This window comes from Struthio camelus, chromosome 4 (genome assembly GCF_040807025.1).
Source record: "Struthio camelus isolate bStrCam1 chromosome 4, bStrCam1.hap1, whole genome shotgun sequence".
Classification (NCBI taxonomy): Eukaryota; Metazoa; Chordata; class Aves; order Struthioniformes; family Struthionidae; genus Struthio; species Struthio camelus.
Window position 1 is genome coordinate 62838196 of NC_090945.1, and position 24573 is coordinate 62862768.

At 37.8% G+C, this 24573-nt stretch overlaps 1 protein-coding gene across 1 annotated transcript; it reads right to left on the reverse strand.

Moving 5' to 3' along the window:
* Positions 1-4626: 4626 nt before the first annotated feature.
* On the reverse strand, positions 4627-23377 carry DTHD1 (death domain containing 1). Its single transcript, XM_068941058.1, has 10 exons — positions 23098-23377; positions 19332-20145; positions 18471-18801; positions 17579-17758; positions 16516-16760; positions 13975-14139; positions 13124-13413; positions 11479-11723; positions 5505-5562; positions 4627-4916 (listed from the first exon to the last, which is right to left on the reverse strand). The coding sequence occupies exons 1-10, from the start codon at positions 23375-23377 to the stop codon at positions 4627-4629; spliced, it is 2898 nt and encodes a 965-aa protein (XP_068797159.1).
* Positions 23378-24573: the final 1196 nt, after the last annotated feature.

Below are 24573 nucleotides of genomic sequence, written 5' to 3' on the forward strand. Positions count from 1 at the left end.
GGGTGACTGAGCACTGGGAGAGGTTGCCCGGGGAGGTAGTGGAGTCTCCTTCGCTGGAGATATTCAAAACCCGTGTGGACACAATCCTGGGCCATGTGCTCTAGAGGACCCTAGAGCAGGGTGGTTGGACTAGATGATCTCCAGAGGTCCCTTCGAGGCTCAACCATTCTCTGTGATTCTGTGACCTGTTGAGTGCTTCTCAGGAGAAAAAATGGTACACAATAGGAGGAATCAACTTTAAAGTTGTGCTTTCCATTGTGGAACTGAAAAAAAGAAACTAGAAAAATATCAACTAGAAACCTAGAAAAAAAGAACCTTGCCATATTTGCAAGGTCCTTGGATGTGATGTAAGTGTCATCTTAATTTTTTTAATTAAACCCATCGATTGTCTTCAACAGCTTACTGATCCTGTTTATTGACTACTGTTTCACTCAGTAAAGAGAAGTTGTATTTTGAATGTTGAATATGCAAAATCTCCTTTGTACCTTTATGCTTCATCCGTTTCAGATAAAGTTGTCCACCCATCCTATAATGTAGAAGAAGGAAAACACATGTTTCTTCCTTTCTTTTCTGCTTAACTGCTCATTATTTAAATAATTAGCTTCTGTCTTCAGTCAGTCAAATTATACTTGTGTAGGTGGTTTCTTTATGAGCAACTGCCTTCCTAGCTAAGGTCCTTTTCTGTTCAGTTGCTTTTACTGAGGAGCAGAAAACTGCAGCATCACCTTTTATTTAGGGGTAGAAACTGCATCCATTTTAAGCAATAAAGCTCGCATTTTGCTGTCAGTCCTGCATAATTCTGTTGCTGCCAATAAAAACATAGTACAGATTTGGCCCTTACAAACTGCAGTCTTTTATTACATTTTGGTTTTGGTTCACTAAGTCCGAATCTCACTGAGGGAATCTTTCCTTTAACAGACAGTATTTGATTGAATGAAAAGTAAAGGAGAGATTTAATGCCAGATAGGAAATTGGATTTCCACAGCAGTAGTTCAGTCAGCAAATGACTGGCATTTGCTGTTTGCAAAGAATCAGCATTCTTCCTTCTATAAGGTTGGAGATCGGGGCCTATTGCCATCCTAGTGCTCTCTACAGAGCAGTCCCTTTTCTACAAGGTCTGTTTGGGTTCTGCTAGTTTAAGTTACTTCAGTCATAAAAGGCTACATTTTAGGGTTTAATTGCTGCCGATTTCATTATTCTCTTGCATAGAAAACTGTTTTGGTCTGAAACCTGTTTTATTTGAAGGTTTTTCCAGACTAAGAACTTTAGAGTGGGAAGACTCTCTTAGTTCTCTAATGTAGAGATTACAATAAAAACTATATCTGACTATAAACATGTTGGTGATAGCTAACATGAGAGCAAAACCCCCATATTCCCTCCTCCTTCTCCTAGTAGGAGTACCTGAGGGAAGGGGGATCCAGGCAAGGAGGGTGCTTCTGTGGACAACTGATAGAACAAAGGGAAAAAGTGGACAGGCATAAACATGCTTCTTTTGCATATCTTGTTTTATTTTATATATATAATATCTGAGGCATTTTAGTTAAAAGGGAGCCATATGTTAAGCTAAAGACCTGTTTGTAATTGTAAGGGTACTTTGAAGTCTAGGTCAACGATCTAAACGTACCTGATTGCGCTATTCTAAGGTGTTATCTTTCAAAATTGGTATGCAAAGGATGGACCTAGAGAGGAGAGGAGAAAAGCAGGATACTGCATGAAGGCCTCCTGGGAGGCATGTGCTGTTTTTGTGAGTTGAAAGAGAGTGCGCTCAGTTCTAAACGCTACGCGTGCTCTTCCAGGAGCTGAAATAACAAGGAAGTGTGAAGAAATGTGAGGGTAGCCATGGTGGCTACAGACAAACGGAGAGAGGAAGAGAGAGAAAGCACAGCGCTCAACCAGCTCAGCTTTACTGGGCCTTGCTGAACAGCAAGGCTAGTTACTAGTTTCAAACTGTGAGTGAGAGTCACTGGAAGAAGAGGAAAACAACTAGCAGGCCTAACAGTTACCTCCTCCGAGGAAAATAATGTTTTCTCCCCCTTTAATAAAAATATATACTTTGCTTAGTCCCAATTTGTGTTTGCAGCTAAAAAAATTAGCTTTTAACACCAGCAAATTTAGTATAATTTTCCTAGGTTTGTGCCTGGGGACTCAGAGTGCTTTTGTGGTAGCGATTGCTTTACACCTGAACCCTGGCCTTGCTGCTGCCCACCAGGTCCCAGCAGGAGGTCACCCTTATTTATGGATCTCCATGGTCAATTGTGTCAGCATGTTAATGAAGATGGGAAAGAAATAGCTGATAGGAAGGGAAAATAACTACCGTTTGGATGCTACATGTAGGTTTGATACAACCAAAATAGTAACTGTTACACTGAGCTGTGGAAAAAAACAATCCGTTCTGTGCCATATCCATTAGTGTAAAAAGTAATCTGGAATACCTGTGAAGAGAAAGCTGAATGCGGTTGGCCCTGTTACATAGCTCCTCCTGAAATGCCCACTGTTTTCACTGCTTTGCACTAACGTTTATGATTCTGCAAGGCACAAGCAGTGGTGTATCTGGGTCTTTACAGATGAGTTTTAGTTTTTAATGATGTTTTATTCACTTATTTTCCAGTTAAGTGAAACACAGGTGTTATGTTTTTGTTAGACGCAGAGGCCATCTTGTGGCAGAATGCTGGTAGTTTTAGTAGATTGCTTTTTAGTGTAGATGGCAAAATGAAGTCCAGTCTGTTGCAGTATTTCCAGTATTATTTGTATTACCATAATGTCTTGAAGCATGATCATACTGTATATACGTTCTGACTGTATCTGCTGGGCCTGTAGCAGAATATTCATTCCTAAAGAGAAGGTACAGATGACAAAAGACCTAATGACAGTATGTATTAGTGCAATGAGAAAAGTATAATAATGTTTTCTGCTGTAAATACACTGGTTTCTCTCACAATAAGAAGTCAGATTATATATATAGATATATATATATATTTAAAGAACAGATTAAAAAGTGAAGGGGTGGTTATGTCACAATAAAGGGGTGAAGTACCTTGTGTACTCTGTCATAAAATTAAAAATGATAATCCTACCGGTTGAGACATTACTGAGTAGATTAATTAAACATCACATGAATACTATTCCTTTTAATCTTTTTTTCTATAATCTTTTAATAATCTTTCTATAATCTTTTTTTCTTTCTATATTTTCTCATATATAGTAGTGATTTGAAATGTTGTGACTATCTGTTCCCTGAAAATAACATCTACAGATTAAAAATACAGATCAAAAGATTTGTCAGCAAGATATTCAGAGATTCTAAATAATCTAAATATTGTTAAAGTTTAGATAATAAAAATCTAAAGTATGATTAAAGTGGTGGTGAGGGCTGAAAGAGGAATAGAATTGCTGCTTTGAATCAAGGAGAATGGTTATAACTAACATAATAAGGATACACAGGTGGCCTGAACTTGAACCAAGAGCTGCATCTACATGCACGTTGCTTGAGCATTAGGAAAAATGCAGAGATGTGACTGGCTGTCTAATCACAAATTGATATCTGCATGTGTAAATACCAAGCAGTCTTCTTTCCCCCACAGCTGTGATTCACTGGGACTTGCCAGACACTTTCAACCCTTAAGAGAAATGTCAGAGTTCAGCTTTTAAAGAAACTTGTGGTGTGTTGTATCAGGTAGATTGCAATGTAGGGGTGACTAACCAAAGACTGTCAATTAGAATATTATTTCAGTAAAAACATGGTTATAAAAGTCCAGCCCTGTTGTTGTTCTGAATTTTAAAAATTAGCTTAATCTTACTTAGTATTTTGAAGGCAAATGAGACAGCAGAGATTAAAATATGTGGCTAATGAGTGACACAAATATACTTGCTCAATATAATCAGTAAAATTACAAAGCAAGACATTTTAAAACTTACAAGAAGAAATATTCTATTTTCCAAATTTGATTTTAATGTGAAAAAAAAATCATTACCATGACAGATAATAGTGAAGCAAGAAACTTGGTAATTTCTGGGAATGGATTAGATGCTCATTTGTGGTAACACTAAAATCTGCCATGACATTCACAAGGATAAAAACATTCATTAAGGGTACCTGAAAGTAAGACAAATTTTCTCTGTATTATAATGGTCCATTGTCTTCTCCTCTGAAGAATCTAGTAGCAATTTCTTTTGGAGATACAATAATCAATATATTGTGGAGTGATTCCTATGATTTTAATGAAGTATAGTGAATAATTCCTAGTTTGCAAAATATATACAAATATAACCCTCTACCAAGTGAGTATGGCACGTGCAAACAATTAGAGTCTTTAGAAGACTATTCAGACCAGGCTATAATTCTTCATACATCTATTTTCAATATCTTCTCTGCAGAAGACAGGTTCACTTTTAGCAAGCAAGGGCATTATTGCTACGTTTTGCTGCAGTAAAGAAGTTGCAAAGTAACAAATAAAAGAGCAAACAGATCCCTGACTGGTAATAACTGTCACTTTTTAATCTACTGAAAACTTAAAAATGTGAGGAGGGTTATAAAAAGAAACAGTTCCTCAGAAGATATCATAGAAATATTCACACATCTCAACAAGAGGGAAAGAGGAATTGGGCTATTAGTTGTCGATGATTCTGTCAAGTGAACATTTTATTTTCCCACTTTAAACGAAGTTCTTCCGAAAGATCACTTCTGCCACTCTTCCGCAAATAACGAGACAGGAGCTGCTGTTTATTAGCTGATCTTGGAAGGGTCTTTTTCCAGCAGCAAAGAAGCTCATAGATCTGGTGTGTTAAATTATCAGGGCACTTCAGCCTAACAAGCTGAAGTACACTGTGCCGAACAGGTAAGCATAAAGCAAGCATTGGGGTGTTATCTTCTGCAAGCTCTTCTGCAAGCCAGTACAGCAAGTTGTCCCACAGGGCTTCTTCTGGGCAAAAATTAGTGAAATAAAATCATTATTCTGCTGTGTAAATCTTTCCTCTGAAAAGGTGTCTTCTAAATCTGGAGACTAAGTGGGTGAACTCTGAAACTAAATATGGTTTGTTTTTGACTGTAGTGGAAGTAGAAAAGAAACATCATCACTTCTTATTTTTAATGTAATTTTTGGTAACTGTACTGAGACATGAAGTGGCTTTAGTCAATAGCAGCTTCAGCAATGAGCTATAATTTTTGGAACTGCATGGGGAACGTTAGCAATAAAATAAAATGCTCACTCATTTCCTATAACTGATACATCAATAGCTTTCTAGTACAAATTGAATCTTATTATGCATAATATAATATGCTGTTTAAGCACCCCACCACAATGTTATCTTACAAAAGCTTTTGTTCCCTGGTAACCAGATCACTTCCTATCTTTGAATGTCTTTTAATTAATGCACTTTTTCTGAATATGGCATTTTAAAATGTCAGTTACCACTAAAATAACTCCTGGCATTAAGAAATAAAAAAAAAAGCTATCTAATATAATTTTATTTATATTAATGTTAATACATTATATAAGTGTTCTTACCCGATGAATCAGAAGAAACTCTTCTTGTGCTTCGTGGACGTTTGATCAACTTTTCATGCTACCGAAGAAAATGTGTTGAGGGAAAAGAAATGATAAAATGAGGCAGGGGTGAGGAGCAGAAGGAGGTGGATCACGGTAAATCAACATTTAAGATTGATTCACAGAATCACAGAATCACAGAATCGTTTAGGTTGGAAGGGACCTCTGGAGATCATCTCGTCCAACCTCCCTGCTCAAGCAGGGTCACCTAGAGCATATTGCCCAGGATCACATCCAGACGGGTTTTGAATATCTCCAGCGAAGGAGACTCCACCACCTCTCTGGGCAACCTGTTCCAATGCTCTGTCACCCTCACAGTGAAGAAGTTTTTTCTCAGGTTCAGATGGAACTTCCTGTGGTTCAGTTTCTGCCCATTGCCTCTTGTCCTGTTGCTGGGCACCACGGAGAAGAGGCTGGCCTCATCCTCTTGACACTCCCCCTTCAGATACTTGTACACGTTGATGAGATCCCCTCTCAATCTTCTCTTCTCCAGGCTGAACAGGCCCAGCTCTTGCAGTCTTTCTTCATAGGAGAGATGCTCCAGCCCTCTAATCATCTTGGTAGCCCTCCGCTGGACTCTCTCCAGGAGTGCCATGTCTCTCTTGTACTGGGGAGCCCAGAACTGGACACAGTACTCCAGGTGAGGCCTCACCAGGGCTGAATAGAGGGGCAGGATCACCTCCCTCGACCTGCTGGCAACACTCTGCCTAATGCACCCTAGGATCCCATTGGCCTTCTTGGCCACAAGGGCACACTGCTGGCTCATGTTTAACTTGTTGTCTACCAGCACTCCCAGGTCCTTCTCGGCAGAGCTACTTTCCAACAGGTCAGTCCCCAGCCTGTACTGGTGCATGGGATTATTCCTGCCTAGGTGCAGGACCTTGCACTTGCCTTTGTTGAACTTCATGAGGTTCCTCTCCGCCCACCTCTCCAGCCTGTCCAGGTCCCTCTGAATGGCAGCACAGTCTTCTGGTGTGTCAGCCACTCCCCCCAGTTTAGTATCATCAGCAAACTTGCTGAGGGTGCACTCTGTACCTTCCTCCAGGTCATTGATGAATATATTGAACAAGACTGGGCCCAGGACTGACCCCTGGGGGACACCACTAGCCACAGGCCTCCAACTTGACTCTGCGCCATTCACCACAACCCTCTGAGCTCGGCCATCCAGCCAGTTCTCAAGCCACCTCACCGTCCACTCATCTAGCCCACACTTCCTGAGCTTACCTAGGAGGATGTGATGGGAGACAGTGTCAAAAGCCTTGCTGAAGTCCAGGGAGACAACATCCACTGCTCTGCCCTCATCTACCCAGCCAGTCATTCTGTCATAGAAGGCTATCAGATTGGTCAAGCATGATTTCCCTTTGGTGAATCCATGCTGACTACTCCTGATCACCTTCTTGTCCTCCAGATGCTTAGTGATGACCTCCAGGATGAGCTGTTCCATCACCTTTCCCGGGATGGAGGTGAGGCTGACAGGCCTGTAGTTTCCTGGCTCCTCCTTCTTGCCCTTTTTGAAGACTGGCGTGACATTGGCTTTCTTCCAGTCCTCAGGCACCTCTCCTGATCTCCAGGACCTTTCAAAGATGATGGAGAGAGGCCTAGCGATAACATCCGCCAGCTCCCTCAGCACTCGTGGGTGCATCCCATCGGGGCCCATGGATTTGTGGATGTCAAGTTTGGACAAAAGATCTCTAACCCGATCCTCCTCAACCAAGGGAGAGTCTTCCTTTCTCCAGCCTTCCTCTCTTGTCTCCAAGGTCTGGAATTCCTCAGGACTGGCCTTAGCAGTGAAGACAGAAGCAAAGAAGGCATTCAATAACTCTGCCTTCTCTGTATCCTTTGTCGCCAGGGCACCCGCCCCTTTCAGCAGCGGGCCCACGTTTTCCCTAGTCTTCCTTTTGCTATTGATGTATTTGAAGAAGGCCTTCTTGTTGTCCTTGACATCCCTTGCCAGATTTAATTCCAACTGGGCCTTAGCCTTCCTTGTCGCATCCCTGCACGCTCTGACAACGTCCCTGTATTCCTCCCAAGTGGCCTGTCCCCTTTTCCACATTCTGTACACTTCCTTCTTCTGCTGGAGTTTGGCCAGGAGTTCCTTGCTCATCCATGCAGGTCTCCTGCCCGCTTTGCTGAACTTCTTCCTCAGAGGGATGCACTGATCCTGAGCCTGGAGGAAGTGACGCTTGAATATTAACCAGCTTTCTTGGACCCCTCTTCCTTCTAGGGCCCTACCCCAGGAGATTCCCTTAAGTAGGTCCCCGAAGAGGCCAAAGTCAGCTCTCCTGAAGTCCAGCATTGCAATCCTACTCATTGCCCTGCTCCCTCCTCGCAGGATCCTGAACTCCACCATCTCATGGTCACTGCAGCCAAGGCTGCCCCCAACCTTCACATCTCCAACTAGACCTTCTTTGTTCGTTAGGACAAGGTCTAGCATTGCACCTCTCCTCGTTGGCGTCTCCACCACCTGGGTCAAGAAATTATCATCAATGCTCTGCAGGAACCTCTTTGACTGTTTGTGCCTAGCTGTGCTGTCTTCCCAACAGATGTCAGGGTGGTTGAAGTCTCCCATGAGAACCAGGGCCTGTGATCGTGAGGCTTCTTCCAGCTGTCTGTAGAAGGCCTCATCGATGACTTCCTCCTGATCAGGTGGCCTGTAGTAAACCCCCACAACAGTGTCACCCATGTTACCTTGCCCTTTAATCCTTACCCATAGGCTCTCAACTTGCTCTTCATCCACCCCGAGGCAGAGCTCCATACATTCTAGTTGCTCCCTCACATAAAGAGCAACTCCACCACCTCGCCTTCCTGGCCTGTCTTTCCTAAAAAGCACATAGCCATCCATGACAGCATCCCAGTCATGTGAACTATCCCACCATGTCTCTGTCACTGCAATGAGATCATGGCCCTGCGACCGCACACAGACCTCTAACTCTTCCTGCTTATTCCCCATGCTGCGTGCATTGGTATACAGGCATTTGAGAGAGCCAGTCAAGCACACAGGCTTCCCAGAAGAGGTGCAAGAGGATCCTCCATAGCCATGTTGCATGCTGTCTCCCCTGGTTGTATGCACCCGCTGGAGGCATCCTGACTTCAACGGTGTTTTACTGACTCCCCTGCCACTATACCACTCCCCTTCCCCCATACCTACATAGAGGACTTATGTCATTACTGGAAACAAGGCCACATCCTCAGCTGGAATAAATCAATATACAACTATTTAAATAATGAAACTAGGTCTGTTTGGACCAACTGGATGTTTATTGCATCTTATTACAAAGATTATGATTTATGCAATTTTATGAATATTTGTTCAGTAGCATAATGTCATAACTGCTGTATAGAAATTGGGCTTATAGAAAATCTGTATGGAACGTTCCTACACAAAATAGATTCTAATTTCAAATACTACATTGAATTTGCCTGCCTGACCCTGTGTACTTACTATAACTGTGTGCATACAGCATTATTTCAAGAATGAAAACTACAAACTATTAGGTCTATAAATCATGCTATGTTTGTAGCTGTAGTTAATAATTTTTACATGGTTCAGCTTCTAAATCTAAATCACTAAAGATCATAATTCAAATGGCAAATTTCATTAGAAAGTGCAGAGTTTTTCCTCTCTCTTCCTTTGGAAAGAAGGAAAAAGTCTTTGCTCTTTTTCTCTATGACTGAGAAAGAGGAATTAGGTCTTGTGGGCTCTACTCTTGTTTCCTACTCCATACAGAACAAGAAAGTACTTACATAAGCACTTGGCACAAGATGAGATTAATTTGTATCAAGTGAAGTTCAGTTTTTTTTTGGTTCGAAGCTCTAACTGTCCTCTTTCGGTGACCATGTTAAATGTACTTTGGTTACACAGTTTAAATCGTGCTACCCTGCTGATATTGCACAAGATCCCTTATGAGACTTGCTCCATATTTATTCATTGAGCTTCCTTTCTAAACCGTTTGTGAATTAATAACAGGAAACGTCTTTTTCTTTTAGGTATACTCAGTCATAGACCATGCTGAGCTTATGTTGAATACTTTTGTAAGTTTAAAAGTTGGAGAGTTTCACACGTATAGAGTTACACATCCAAAAGGTCAATACAATCCTAAACTGACTTCACTACTCACCTATGAGTTAAACAACTTTTCCTTAGGTCTATACTCAGTTGTCTTACCTGGTAGGGGATTTTGGTGTAAACACTGACCACAGCATTTGCTGCTTGGCAATGCAAAACCATCGTGTTGTAGAAATCTTGGGATCTGATTCTGCATTGTCTTGCATGCTTCTACAGCAATTCTGTCACTGGACTCACATGAGTTTGAGGATAGTGTAACATGGCCAGAAAAAAAAAAAAACTCAAAATAAAGGGAATAAAAGGCTCTTCCAAAAGGGGGCACTGCTTTTCTTCTAACACTCTAGAGCACTTTCTTTTACTTTGTTTAATTATGCGTTTCTATCTAAACTTGTTCATTAATGAGAATTTAGCACCTCAAAACTCTATGTGGCATTTTCAAAGTTATTGTAGATGAACTCAGTTACCCATGGATTTTCTTTAATCTGAACTACTTTATGCTACTTAGTGTTAAAATAGTACTAAAAATGATGAGAATTGAAAATGAGTATTGTCTAGAAATAATGTAATAATATATAATATGTTAGATCTGAAATGTGAAATCTACCTTGAAAGATTAAGTATCTGTGGTGAAGAGCTAAATTCACCTACAGTTCAGCTGCACTGGCATGTGGCCTTACTTTTCTGGTTGACGGTGTAAGTAAAATACTGGAACTGTCTAAGTAGTTTTCTAGTCTAGAAGGCCCTTCCTTTAGCTAAGAAACTGCCTTTCTGAAGAATGGTTATGAGGATCACATGCTACTTTGCTGTTAGACAGTCATTAGGCCTAAAACTTTGGCAGAATAGTAATTCGATAATGCTTGTATGTGTTACAATAATATCTTTTTGCAAAGCACTCCGATTTCCATCAGTAACACTGAAGTGCTTTCTTAAATAGACCTCTCAGACATGACCACATTCTAGTAGATATCACACAGGACTGACAGAAGAAGGCAAAATAAGCTTTTTAAACTCCCTAGCCCAGTTTCACGTCCATACAACTACTCTGAAACTGATAGAAGTATTCCTGATATGCACACACACACTTAACATCAGAATCTGATCCACTGTATTTTCCCTGTGTTATTTTAAATAAAAGTCAATTAGGTGATATTTTAAATAAAAGTCAATTAAAAAAAGAAAATAATGTTACTGCATGTCACCAGAGATTTAGACCAAGTGTTATTGCACATACTTTGACACTAAAATTTATGCAAATATAATATTGGTAGTGTAGAGGCAGCATTTTTATTATTTATTATTATAATATTGATATACAGGCCCTTGGAAAAATCAGAATGAAATTTCATTCAAGGAATTTTAAAGGTTAATTTATGTAGGAATAGCTTTTGCTAGAGATGGAGTCAATTGCCCACGTGGCTGTAGTGCAGAGCCTTTTCAATCATAAGAAGAAAAAGTCATTATTTAAATGGTGACACCACTGTGAGTGTAGGAGAAAGATAGGCTACACAAACCGTTTAATGCTCCTACAATTTGCGGTACTCTACTTCCAACACAAAGATACAAGAAGTATCTACTGAAACTTAAGTACCGATTTTTTGAGGCCATCCATTTTAGGGGAGCAAATGAGTGAAGATCTTCTACTTGCTAAGTGCATCTGCTTTGTCCGCACTGCTGCTTGGATGCGGGTCCCCCCACCTGCCAAGAGAAACTCTAAGGGCATTGCTACTTTGCTGACAGATCAGGACCGCCCCATGACACACCTCTCTGTGTATCCGGCACGCAAAAAACATACCGAGGTCTTTTTGCTTAATGAATACATGGTAAGGGAAAAAGTGAAAGATTTGTAACATCATCAAATGAGAAACCCACCTTTGGTAATGTTAGTGCTAATTTGCATATTGGAGACTGGTGTTGATAGTCATCATGTGGAAGGGGCTGTTCCCAGTCCTTGGCTATCATCTCTCTGGTAATTTTATAAAACACTGCTGTTCCTTTGTAATGAGGTGAGCTGTAGTTACCAAATTCATCCACTTCTTTGATTTGGAGCTCCAGCCTGGACTTTCTTTGCGAGTGAAAAATAAGCCTGTAGGCTTTTCCAAAATCTTTTCCATTTTCTGCAGTTCACACAAAAGGAAGAATTTCTTACACTATGTTTGTGTGTACAGCCTCTAAAATAATTAGTTAAGGTGAGTCAAACAGAACTAATCACCTACATAATAGTCTGTTGTTCTTTGTGATTGTTAGTACTTCATATTTAATATTTAGGGCTTACACGTTCTTGCCAGGCTACTTCAGCAGCTAAAAGGTCGTCACAGTTAGCTGTTTTAACCCTTAAGCTAGAGGTAAAGCATAGGGAATAACTAATGGAGTCTGTGCTGCAGGTTGAAAAGTAAGGAACATAGAAGGTGATAAAATTAATAAAATACCTATCACAGATGGAAAAATAATTAAAGTTGTTTTGGAAATGGAATTAGAAGTATATGCTTTCTGGTTATTCAATACAGATACCTGTCTCTAAAAAGAAGTGTATGCTTTTTGTTACATGTTACTGAAATAGCACCTACTCGCGTAAAGAAACTTCTCAGCAACTGGGGACAGAGAGGTATGTGTGTTTTTAGGGTTTGTAATTCTAAGTGATACACCTGTAACCCTATATACCTTCCATGGATAAGCAGCGTTCCATGAAAGCCAAAGACTTCTTTTTGCAGAGTAATACTTTCTTTAGTCTAAGTGGCGTTCTCAGCAGAAGAGTTCATATAAGATGTACAAAATCTTCAGGTGGCCAAATACCTACTGGCAGCTGATTTGCAAAGCTGACAGAAGAGACTATACATAATTTTGGGTGGACATTTTCCTGAGGCTTATTACCTCTTCTCCAGCTAAGCAAAAACTGAATGGTGACAGTTAGTGAATGGAATTTTCATGACTGCTAAAGGAAAGTGTAACAATTCTCTTTTATCACCTCAATTCATAGTGCAACTCACAAAAGCACTATTCTGCCCTGGATTTCAGCGTATTTTGCCCTGGATTTCAGTGTTGAACCTTGCTCACTCTAACTGAATTTACATAGATAAAAGAGCAGAAAGTTTATTTTTGTTTGAAATCTGTTTAATCCTTGTCAAACACTCTTTAAATTAAAAAGCCAATGATAGAATCCTGGCCTTTTGAAATAAAAGACAGACACCAATTGGTTTCGAGGGATTAGGTTTCACGATATCACAGAATTGCTAAGGGTCAAAGGGACACCTGAAGAGTGTCTAGTCCAAACCTTGTGCTCAAAGCTTGGTCCACTAGAGCAGTCCAGGATTTTTTTAATCTAGTACCTTCCATTTTACAGTTAAAGCAGAGCAGTTTCCTGTGTGGTCCCAAGAACCTATCATTTACAGGAAATAAAACACTGAAATAACTGATTATTCTCTAAGTATTCACAACCTATCGATGTTCACATAACATATTTCTGAACAGTTTGGGTAATTGATAATGTTAATTTAGAAGCATGAAATAATTACCTTACCTGAAGCAAATATATTGCCACTAAATCTCATATGAATTTGCTCTCCTTCTCTTAATGGAAATGGCTTTGTTGGTTCTGGGGGACCACAGTAGCCCTCCTCTCGCAGATTTTGAAGTTCCCAGGTCAATTCTTTCGATACAGATAGCACAACAACTATTTTATATGGGTTTTCTTTTTTCCGATACAGTACCACATTAGCCATTGTGCTACCGATGGCTTCCTCCAGAGCCTGAACAAAGAGGAGAAGATACGTGTTTTCCAAGTGGAAGGAAAGGCGAATGACAACAAAGCTGTATTAAAAAGAAAATAAATATGTATATGTTAAAATATTCTATCAACTGTTAACAATTTATCATGCAAAATAATACAAGGCTCAGTCTTGAACAAACATTTTGCTACCTCTTTTTCATTTTTGTTCCATCACCTTTTTTCCATCACATGGAAGGTGATAATTTGCTTTGTAGTGTAGAATATGTTGACTCTTTCTATATATATGACTTTAAATATGTATGAATTGTAAATGAAAGCAAGAGAATATTTAATAAAGGACATTTCAAAACAAAATTACCTTCATGTAATTAGAGAGCTAAATCACACTGTCAAATTAGGATTAATATCTGTATTTCCAGTTCCATTTTTTGGATACATTTCATTGTTTATGATCTAGAGATGAAATGTTATTTACCTAGTTTTATATTTTGTGTAATTATGAGTAATAAATCTAAATGATCTGATATTTCAAACTGGAAGAAGAGATGCTAGCAAGCTGATAATGCTCAGTTCTCACTGATCAGTACATCTGGAATTAAATATTTTAGCAACATAATTTTATTAAATAATTCATACATTACCTTTCTAAGTGCTCATTTAGTTCAAATGATACAAGTCCATTCCGTGCATTCTGGAAAATAACATCATCAAACACAATCCACTCCTCTTCTTTTTTTCTGTGACCTAATAATTTCAAAGTTTCACTGAAATTCTCTCCATTCTTTCTCATAGAAGCAGTCACAGCCCTGGAAGGCCAAGGAATTATGCAGAAAATTAAAAGTGATCCTGCAAGAAGAGTAAGACTTGCTTTTGTAAATCTGCTTTCCCTTCTGTTTTCCACTGATAACCATGTGTTTCTTCCACCTTGCTGAAAATCTACATCTGGAATTACACTTGAGTATGTTAAGTGATAAAATTGTTTGCAGATATTTTTTGAATTCTTCCATAAGAAAAAAAAGAAAAGGTTCCTATACAGTTCCTGACTCTATTTTAATCTACTGTTTAATATTGTGGAGACTAATTGTTATGGTTTGTTTTTGAGACATTCACTGAGATTCATATATTCTATAGATGTAGATAGCTGAAATGGGGAGAAAAACCTTTTCTTCCTGGAGCATGTATCACAACACAAAGGAGGTTAGAAAATTAACTATTACTGCTATCCATTACCTCTTTCAACAGAGAAAAAAAAGTAGCTTCTTTTGAAATCAGGTGATTACTTTTATATCATATTCAGAATCAAGAAACCATGACATGACATGTTCTGGCTAACTTACCCTAATGAATGAAACTTGAAAGTTTTTTTCTTTCAGAAGCATATCTATCTCCTCGTATACACACTTCCCCTCCTCTTCTTGCTTAAACTATAGATTTGAATAACCCATTCTTCTGAAATCCATGGCTTACGTACAGTCCAGAAAAGAAAACACTTGAGACAGGAATGCCTAAGCATTTTTTAAGTATACTGTCTCAGTATTTGCAAACACAGGAAAATGTTGGCATCTTTTCTCTATGGGGCTTGTATAGAAACAAGCAATCGAGCCACAACCTTTTCATGGATATGCTTTGATTGAGAACCTGCAAAGCCTTTTAGATCACTATTAGGTGCCAATAGATGCCAGGAGAGGACTGCCACACAGTGAAATGCTTCTGGTACAGCAAATGAAATTTGAATCTCCCATATACAGACATTCATATGGGAGACATTCATCTCCCATATACAGCCTTCCCAAATCTGAAGTTTGTGATGAAGATGGATATCTCGTTTAAGAGAACAGTGGGAACGTAAGCTCTTTAAAAGACGATCTAAGAAGTTTTTCAGAAATGTAAAGTCTGAACATTGTCTCCCTTCTCCATCTGTACTCTGCTTATAGTGGAAATAATTATAATCTTGGCATGTAGATGAATTTTGAAAAATATAATGTTTGATATAAAAGGAATAAGCTAAGTCTTTAATGATTTAAAGTAGAAGTACTTAAAAGCAGACTCTTGTCCCAGATTGGTCCCTTCCAAGAAATCCCATGCCTTTCTAAGCCTGCAGTTGCCCATGGCATCAGAACTGGAAGGACAACAATGAAGTGGTAGCTTTAGACTGATTTTTTTTTTTTCCTGCATGAGATGGAAACAATATGGTCTATTTTGCTGACCCTCAAAATAGATGAGTTCAGTCTTGGCCTTTTTTCCACCGAAAAATTTTACCCACGTCCTGAGTGCATTTGATCAGTTTTATTAAACTGCCAGGTAGCAACTGAATTTTAGAGTTTTTTAGGTGTCCTCATGTTGAGTGTTTATCTTAAGACATATTGGAAAGTCTAATTTTTAGAAATTTTGTAGCATGTGCTTTGGAACCATCTGGCCCTATATCAGATGCCTCAAGTTGTGAATCACAAAACTGATATACTCTAAATCATTGTGTTTCCGAATTTTCACTCACATAGCCAATGGAATATGGAGAAATAGAGGTCAGAAAATTCAAAGACAGAGGTAGCCAAACCACCCACTGGAAGAATATTGGTGAGCTGTGAGACATACCTATTATCTGTGTTCTGTGTTTGTATAATATATTATAAATTCTAACTTTAAAAACTGCGAAGAGGTACTGTGTAAGAAACAGTAAGGGTTTGTTTGTTATCTTGAGAAATTATCTTTCATCAGTGAAAGATCGTACCTACACATAACTGCAGTTCTGAATTAAGAATCTTAATTTTGTCATGGTAGCTTGTATTGTTTTGGATTATGCATGGAATAAAATACTATTCCGTTTAAATAAGGATGGCAAAGATCTATTTTTAAGATTGTGAAAATAGCTAGGAAATTTCTTTCCTAGAAAAAAAAAAAAGAATGTATTTTTCATCCTGAATCCTATTAGAAGTATAATGGCCGGCATCTTCACTGATTATAAATCAGCATGCTATATAGAATTTCCTGGTGAAGCTAGCATGAGAACTGTGGGGATCTGCTCCAGTGTTTCTAATGCTTCTACCTATAGCAGACCACATTAAGGAATTTTTAACACATTTTTACATGTACATTTTTAATACAAAAATGATTAATCAGCAACTGCTAAAATTAAATCATTTTGATGATCATGATGAATTTGTAGACTCTTAAGTTGTTCTTACCGAGGATGATACGTCATAGTAACCCTTTTAACTGTAGCACTAATGGCTCTCACATGTTCTGTCTTATCTCCTTGTCTTTTTTTTTCTGGGTTTGGAGGACAGGGTAGAGTAACAGTGACTGACTTGTTAAGTGGTTGGGCTGAAGGATGCTGAACATAAACCAGTGCACTAGTAGACACCACTGAACGGTATATATCATGTTTTGCTTTCAGTTTGGAAACCAGCAATGGTTCAATTGGCTGAACCTAAGTATAGAATACAATTATACAATTAGTCTACAAATGAATCGAACTTGCTTTAAATATCTTTTTTAAAAATTAATTTAACTTTTGAAAAAGGATTAGACTATCACAAAAACTTTAGGTTTCTCTTTTTAACCCGGGAACAACCCTAGCAACGTATCAGGACAAACAAGTGCTTCAAAGTAATCAAAGACTGGAACCTTTAATGATGAAAGTACTTTGATTGTTCTGTTCTTGCTTCATCCTCCTTTAGAGTTTGAGTATTTTAAAAAGATTTTTCTAATCTATATTTTTTGACTGTTACTTTTAGTTCCTCTGAAATGCATACCAGTACCTCAGAATTAACATTTTTATGGGGGAAGGGAGAAATACAGTATAACTGGAGCAAATTTTGAGCTTATTCCTAGACTAAGACTAGCAGGTGACAAGATCTTCCATTGCGCTGTCAGCTAAAATTGATGAAGGTTCGATGAGAAAATATGTTCCATTAACTTAAACATTGGGCCAAGCAATTGACATTGAAGCTGATGCTTATGTCAATGTTGAAAACAGTTTTATTTTCTGGAGTACATCAAAGAAAGGTAGACAGTTCTTCCCTTTAGCTGGAGGTATGTTGACTACTGAGGATATCATGTGGTTTTAACAAAGCTGACAGGAAACCATATGCTGTGAATACAGGATGTGGAGCTGCAACCACTTTTCATAGTCATCCAATAGAGGAACAGGTTGGCCTTTAACTCATTGACACATTGTTATCTTTTCTTCAGAACTAATCAGATAGCACAGAGTTGTGGAACAAATATTGCATATTTCAAGCTTACCTTTAGATGCATGACTGCTGGAGAACTGAATGTTTCAGGAGGGTAACAGAAAGAGATTCTAGAGTCCACGCTCAGCTTTTGGGAGAGCCCAGCCTTTGGAATGGTAAACATTTCTTTCTTTAAGCATGACAACACTGAAAAAATACCCAGCTGATAAATCTTCACTTCTGCAAAGGTTTGCTGTGTAAAGAGAAAGTGTACTCTAGCACATTGGAGAGAGAGGAAGTTATGTTCAGCAGTAGATTAGCATTTTGAGAGTGGAACATGAATTATAGTGCTGGTTGCGAAATGAAAATAAGTTAAATATTATTGCCACTTGGATGCCCAGTTACCTGGTATTACTCTAGTCACCAAGGAATGTTATTAGTATTCCAATATACAGTTGGGATGAAATGAAATGAGTTGATGATGGGTGATGAATCTGGCCCAATATGAGTTAACTGCAGTTAAAAACAAACAAATGAACAGAACGAAACAAAACCCCGCAAAGTTATTATCCTGTGTTTCTCTGAGATGGAATTTGGACTTGTACACACAGAATTATGTTACTTCGCTATGATCTAAATGCAAAATAATGCCACTTAAGTTTTTCCTGTATTTACCAAAGAATGCAACATATTACACATATTTACAAAAATCACAAACTACTACTCAGTCGTCAGTATTGTGGGGTCAAGCATTTCCCTTATCACTATTAATGAAAAACAGATCTTGTTAAATACTAGGTTTTAAATAGAATTAATTCTTGAGGAAGTAGGAGGAAGAAGTTCATCTTAACCTGTAAAATGTGTAAAATGGCCTACAGATGTTCCCTTTATTGTATAATTCCATATAGGCTTAACTGGTGAACCAGAATGATGTTTCCATAATGTTTAGTTAAGAGATGACTAACCTTATGGTTTCCTTGGTATTCCTCCAAAGAAATGGGAGTCAAGTAAGTTGACTGGAAGTTCACATCAGTCACCTTCACCATAATGTCCCGATAATTTCCTCTAAAGCATGAAGTGAATGGGATTGCAATCTTGATAGGGAAAGGGATTGTTTTTTCACAGTCAGAGCATTCAATACTGATGACATTGCTGACCAGCTCCTCAGAATCATCCACTACCAAGGAACTGATGTCATTGACTATCTTACACACCAGATTCTCTAGAGCAACTGCAGGAGCTTTAATATAACAAGCTACTTCATGTTCATTCTTATCACTCCCTTCCACTAGAAATCTGGAGAAAAAGAACATAAAATATTATTCTTTGCATTGGGGGGGGTGGTAGTCATTTGTCTTGTATTTTTAGTTAAATACTTTGTGATATTGACACAATTTCTTTATGGCGTAAGCAGATCAGTGATAGTAACTTATGAATAAATGGGTAAGTCATGAAATCTTTGGAGCTTCTTTCAGAACAGTTGACAAATTATTAGAAAATTGCCTAACTGGGGTTCTTTTCTACCGATTTCCAACAATTTTGGAGTTACCATCTTTACTGGCTGTGCCTCAGACTCTTTGTGGCATAAAAATTCTATGCAATCAAATAGAAAGTTACAGTTTACTTGGGACCAATGGGAAGACCTTGAGTGTGCCTGCTTAAATTGTGAACTGCTATTTTGTGCTTGAGCAGCAGCTGCTCAGTACCTGCATACTGAGTTTTTGAGCCCACAGACGTTTATGTATATATATATATATATATATATATATATGTTAACAGGCTATTTCTATTTACATCTTTTCCTACAGAGAAGATTATGTGCTTACGCTTTGTTCATCCAGTGCCTAGACTTTTGCAGGTCTTCCGAATCATTCATAGAAGTACTCACGGCAGTTAAATCACATATTTGTGCAAAAGATGTGAAAGTAATTGGGTTATTCCTACAAATCTCATAATCTGTTCCCATGTTACTGCCTTCCATTTTCTCTGTCAGTCTGTGTGCCTCATTTTCCACCCTTTTCGAAGGGTCTTTGACTGCTATCATTTTTTCCTGCTCAGGAAGTTTCATAACAGTGCTATAATAAGTATCTTTTAACGTCCCAGAAAGAATGCCTTCTCCATTGCCACTAAGAACATCTTGAAAAACCAGTTCTGGGGACTTATTAGTAAAAGAGCCATCTCCATGAGCTTTATCTTTTCTATTACAATCCTTTTTCTCTGTCATAGGTTTCATCAGCAGTCTGTGTTTGTCGTCTTCCTTTTTCGCTGGAGGTTCTCTACTAATATCTTGTTCTTGAGCAGATACATTTTCAGGTAACGATTCAACTATTTCTTTTTCCACAGCTTTAGTTTCATTTGGCTGGATTTGATTAACATTCTGACCTTTCCTTTTGTTCAGGGAAGGAGTAATTTGGGATGGCTGACTGAGACTAGAAGATGCTTGCACAGATTCTGGTCCTTCTCCTTCAGAACAATACACATCCATTTCTCTAGAAGCATTTTGAGCCATCTGGTTCTGAGATTTGTCGTCGTGTTTGCAGCTAGCAGCATAAAGTTTTTTTTCTGCCTCTTGAAGGTATGAGACTGTATTTATCAAATAATCCTTCACTTTCAGCAGATAATCTATAATTCCATTGCACTCTGAGGAAAAAAAGTATGTAACCAATTGAATTTTGCTATGAAAACTAACAAAAACGTGAAAACTTTTGTACACATGCACAGAGACTTCCACCTAACTCAGCAGTGCCATGCAATACATAAGCATAATGTATTTTTTGGCTTCCATTTATGCAATAATGCAATTTGGCTTCCATATTTGTGCAATTATTTTTATTCAGTCTGAGGGAATTTCCCAGCAATCGTATACTGCCAAGTACAACTTGGCTACTGTGACAGTTGTAATCATTCTAATGATTCTAAGCCCATTCTAATGATCAGACACTAGCCAAGTTCTTAATAATAATCGATCAAAAACAGGGAATTGATAAATAATATTCTAGTCAACTTGCAAACAGCTTGAAAACTAAACCTTAATTACCTATATTTCCTAAAACTTAATCCTGCAAGTTTCTAATATGTGATTCTCCGGCAAAGTTGTTATACATGGGCTCAATATTAAACATGCTTAGCAGCTTTGAATTTTTGCTATGGAGAACAGAGGGTAGTGCAAAAACATCAGTACATATATGAAACTGAAGTTCAACATTTTGCAGCATCCAGTTATGGGAATGGTGGAGGTTTCTCTTGCTTCTAAAGAAAACACCTGATGAAGAAGCATGCATAAAAAGCACAGATTAATTGTCATTCATATACTATTTTATCTTTATTATAAGTTTATTGTTTTATGATCCCTTGTTTGCCTTATCTTGCACCTTCTCTTAGAAATATTTGCAGAAATATTCTCTCCAAGGATTTAATATGTGTACTTTCAGTGCTCTCATCATTATATGCTATCAATCTCTTTATAGCTGGAACTGTGTCTTCATTAGTTAGGTATATTAATAATCTCTGGGATAATTTCTTGCTTATTTGTGTTTGCTGTATGAGATTCTGACAGACTTGACTTTGCAGGTTAAATCCTGTGAAAATCAATACAAATAAGAAAATCGTACAGAGAAAACACAGTATGGTGTTCTGTCCACTTATAACAGAAAGAAACAGAGAAGGGAAGGACAACAAATAGGGTTGTTTCAAGTCTTTAGGGAAACCACTGACTCACATTCACTTTATTCAATAAAGTCATGAGATAAACTAATATCTCAATGATTTCAACTTTGAAAATAATTGTATAAGAATGTGATTGGTATGCTGTTATATGGTTTAGATAGCCTTTCACTTTCATCTCTATTTTCAGATGCTTAATTTTAACCTCCAAAGAGTACATTGTCAGATAAGGGTTTTTTATTGTCGAATTCAGGCTAGAAATTATTCCTTTGCAATCTTTTTTTAGTTCCCAAGCCACTTGTTGTTGGATTATGACTACATTTGAAAAACAAATTTGAATATGTTTTTTCACTATTTGAGCAAAGAAAAAAGGTTTCAAGGGCAGTTTTACAATAATGAAAAAGAAAGTCCAAGTGGTTTAACAGGGCTAAGAAATAAAGCAAAAAGATCAGAAATGGCATAGCCGACACAAGCTTGCATAAGTAGTTGTAAGAGACCGTTTCCCAGTGTTACTAACGCAAAGCTTCCTTGGCCTCATTAGAATTACTCTGAATGTGCGTCAGTGCAAAATGCCAAAATTATCCTGTTTCGTACATGAACTTTAAGTTCTTTAGCAATAAGAAAAATTTTCCTGCTACTCTTTAAATGTTCCTAAATTCACATTTGTAGATAACATTCTCGAGTCATTCTGAATAACAGAATTTGCCTACACTGTGAACTTTTCCAATACTGAAGTGCTTAAAGCCAAACAAAGTCTTTGCCCTGTAACTTTAGACTACTTAGAAGTGTTGTATGCAGATATGTTTTCCATTCTGTCACAATGTTAACCTTGAAATAAATGTCCCTTTAGGCTTCAAAACAAAACAGCACAGAAAAAATCTTCCTTAACGCTTTGCTTTCCATGCTTTTCTGATGTGTGATGACACAGTTTGGAGAATACAATGGCAGTCCATATGCAAGTGTCTTCAAACTATTTTGCTGACTAACTAGTTTGTAGGAGAGAAAGAGATTGAGAAAAAATAGCTTTTTGGAGAACGATGGTGAATTCTGAAAAACCTGAAAAGAGCCTGTAAGGGCATGAAGCCAACAGACCAATGTTAGCTTTATCTTGGAGTCTGCAAGCAAGTCCTTTCTCACAAAAATGTTCTTTTATTGTGGATATCTTACAAATGAGTAGAACAAAGGCTTCTAAGTGTGGGTTTACCTGAAGATTTTGTCAAGAATCTTTCTTGGTCAACATGCTGTAAGACAAAATGCAAAAATGCTATTTTTCTTTCCTAGTTTGCTGAATATTTGTTAAGATAGTGTTTCTGAGGCAAGACATTTGTTTCATTCTTTGCAAAATGAACCTGTACGTTTTCATGGTCCTCATAATAAATAATATAGTGAAACATTTTAAAATTTAAATGTAAGCAATTAAATTTCACGTGTTTACCTGTACGCTAAGATGGCTGAATTCTACCGTAACTGTATTTTGGACATGTATATATATTTGGATGGTTGAGTAGGCTTGAAGTAGACAAGAGTCTATTCTGCAGAGGCAGCTTGAAGTGAAGCTAGAGGCAGGTGGCCTCTTCCTACTTTTATTGCTAGTTTTTTAACTATCTAAGCTATTTTAGATAACTATAGACTACAATATGCATAACAAAACTTTGAAAGCAGTTTAGCTCATTATAGGAGAAGGATACGCTCTCTCTTTCCATACATACATACATACATACATATATATGTATATGTAAAATATATATTTTATATATATTGAATAGGCTCAGAAACAGTGATACAACTGTTGAAATATGCTCTAATGGGTTACCAAATTTGAAAGACTACCAAAAAAAAAGTAAGGTTCCATAGCATCATCAGAAAGCAGAATTTAGCATCCAATATATCCACCACATTCTCTTTACGGTTAAGTCCCTCCATACTTGCCTTGACTTGAAATCAGTTTCTTGTGTTTGCCTTGGAGAGCATTCAGTAAGTGGCAGATATCTTGAAGACTTTCTGCAATGTTCTCCAGCTGCTGGCTGAGAGATCTGCTCAGCTCTTTTGTTACTGAGATCAGTCTAAGCACATACTCTGGCATGCCTTCATTATCCAGATCACTCTTCAGAAGCACATCTCTCACTAGCAAGTTCATATTCCAGATCTTTTCCAGGAGTTGGCCTGATTTGCCTGCAGCAGGTGTTATCTTACAGTCAGCCACTTCCATTTTATTTTTAAAATATAATACTAGAATTTTTCTTCTGCTCAAAACACTTCTACAAGATGTTTTCCTTGGTTCAGGCTATACTGTTTATTATTTGTGGCTTAAACAGAGTGTAAAACCGTACTGTATTCCACACACACTGAAAAATCAAACTCTAGCTCGGAAATTCTGAGTTGCTGTTGACTATTAAAAAGTTACTAGGTGACAAAAAGGAGTGGCTCTCTTATAACAAAAGAAAAGGATTGCCAAGAAATGCCAATGTACACCAGAACATCAATAGGGAAGTCATATAACTTAGTTATGTTACAGTGACTTAACTTTCAGGAGCTTTCTCAGGAGCACAGTTTTCAGTATGTTAATTGCTGCTTTTCATTACAACATAACATTAAATGTTGCAGGGTCCCTTGACATGATTTTCTAACTTTATTTCCTTCGTTGTTTAGAAACCTCCAACAGGTAGGACAGGTCCCAGCTGCCTCACACACTTCATGATGTATTTGAATTAATGCAGATTTCAGTGATACAAGAGTTTACAAATCTGAAGATTTATCTTGGGACTAACAAAAATAATTTTTATTCGCAATAAATGTACAAATAAACCTGCAGTGTTTATTTGCACCTAAGTGTTTTCTTAGGCAGGTTTATATAACAACGAAATAAAAGTAAAGAACAGTACATTTTACATAACACTTTGGAAACTGAGAAGCAAATTTAGGAGAAAAACTAGAGTTTACATAATTTACAGTGCAGCATCAAGAATTGACTGTATGTTGTTCACAGGAATGAACGACACCAGAACGGCAATGAAACCAAGTGAAGGAATAGCACAGAAGTTCTCTTACTGATACGGGTCAGCATTTAGCTGTGCTGGGAGAGGACAAGCCCAAAATCCTCATTAGCAGAGTTCAGTACTGGCCTAAACCTGAAGTATCCCATATGCCAAAAATACTTTACAGTTTAAGAAATGTAGTATACAAGAGAATGTACAGTGGTACTAAACATTCCTTTTTATCACCTATTATAAATATAATTAATGTAGCTCTAAAAAGTAATTAAAATGGAGCCATGATATAAAAGCACACTGAAATCTCGGGTAAGCATTGTGAGGACTAATAGGGCTATGTCAGCAGAGCGCTTTGAATATGTAAGGCACTATATAAATGTTAAAAATAACATTGAACGATATCAAGTGTTTTAAT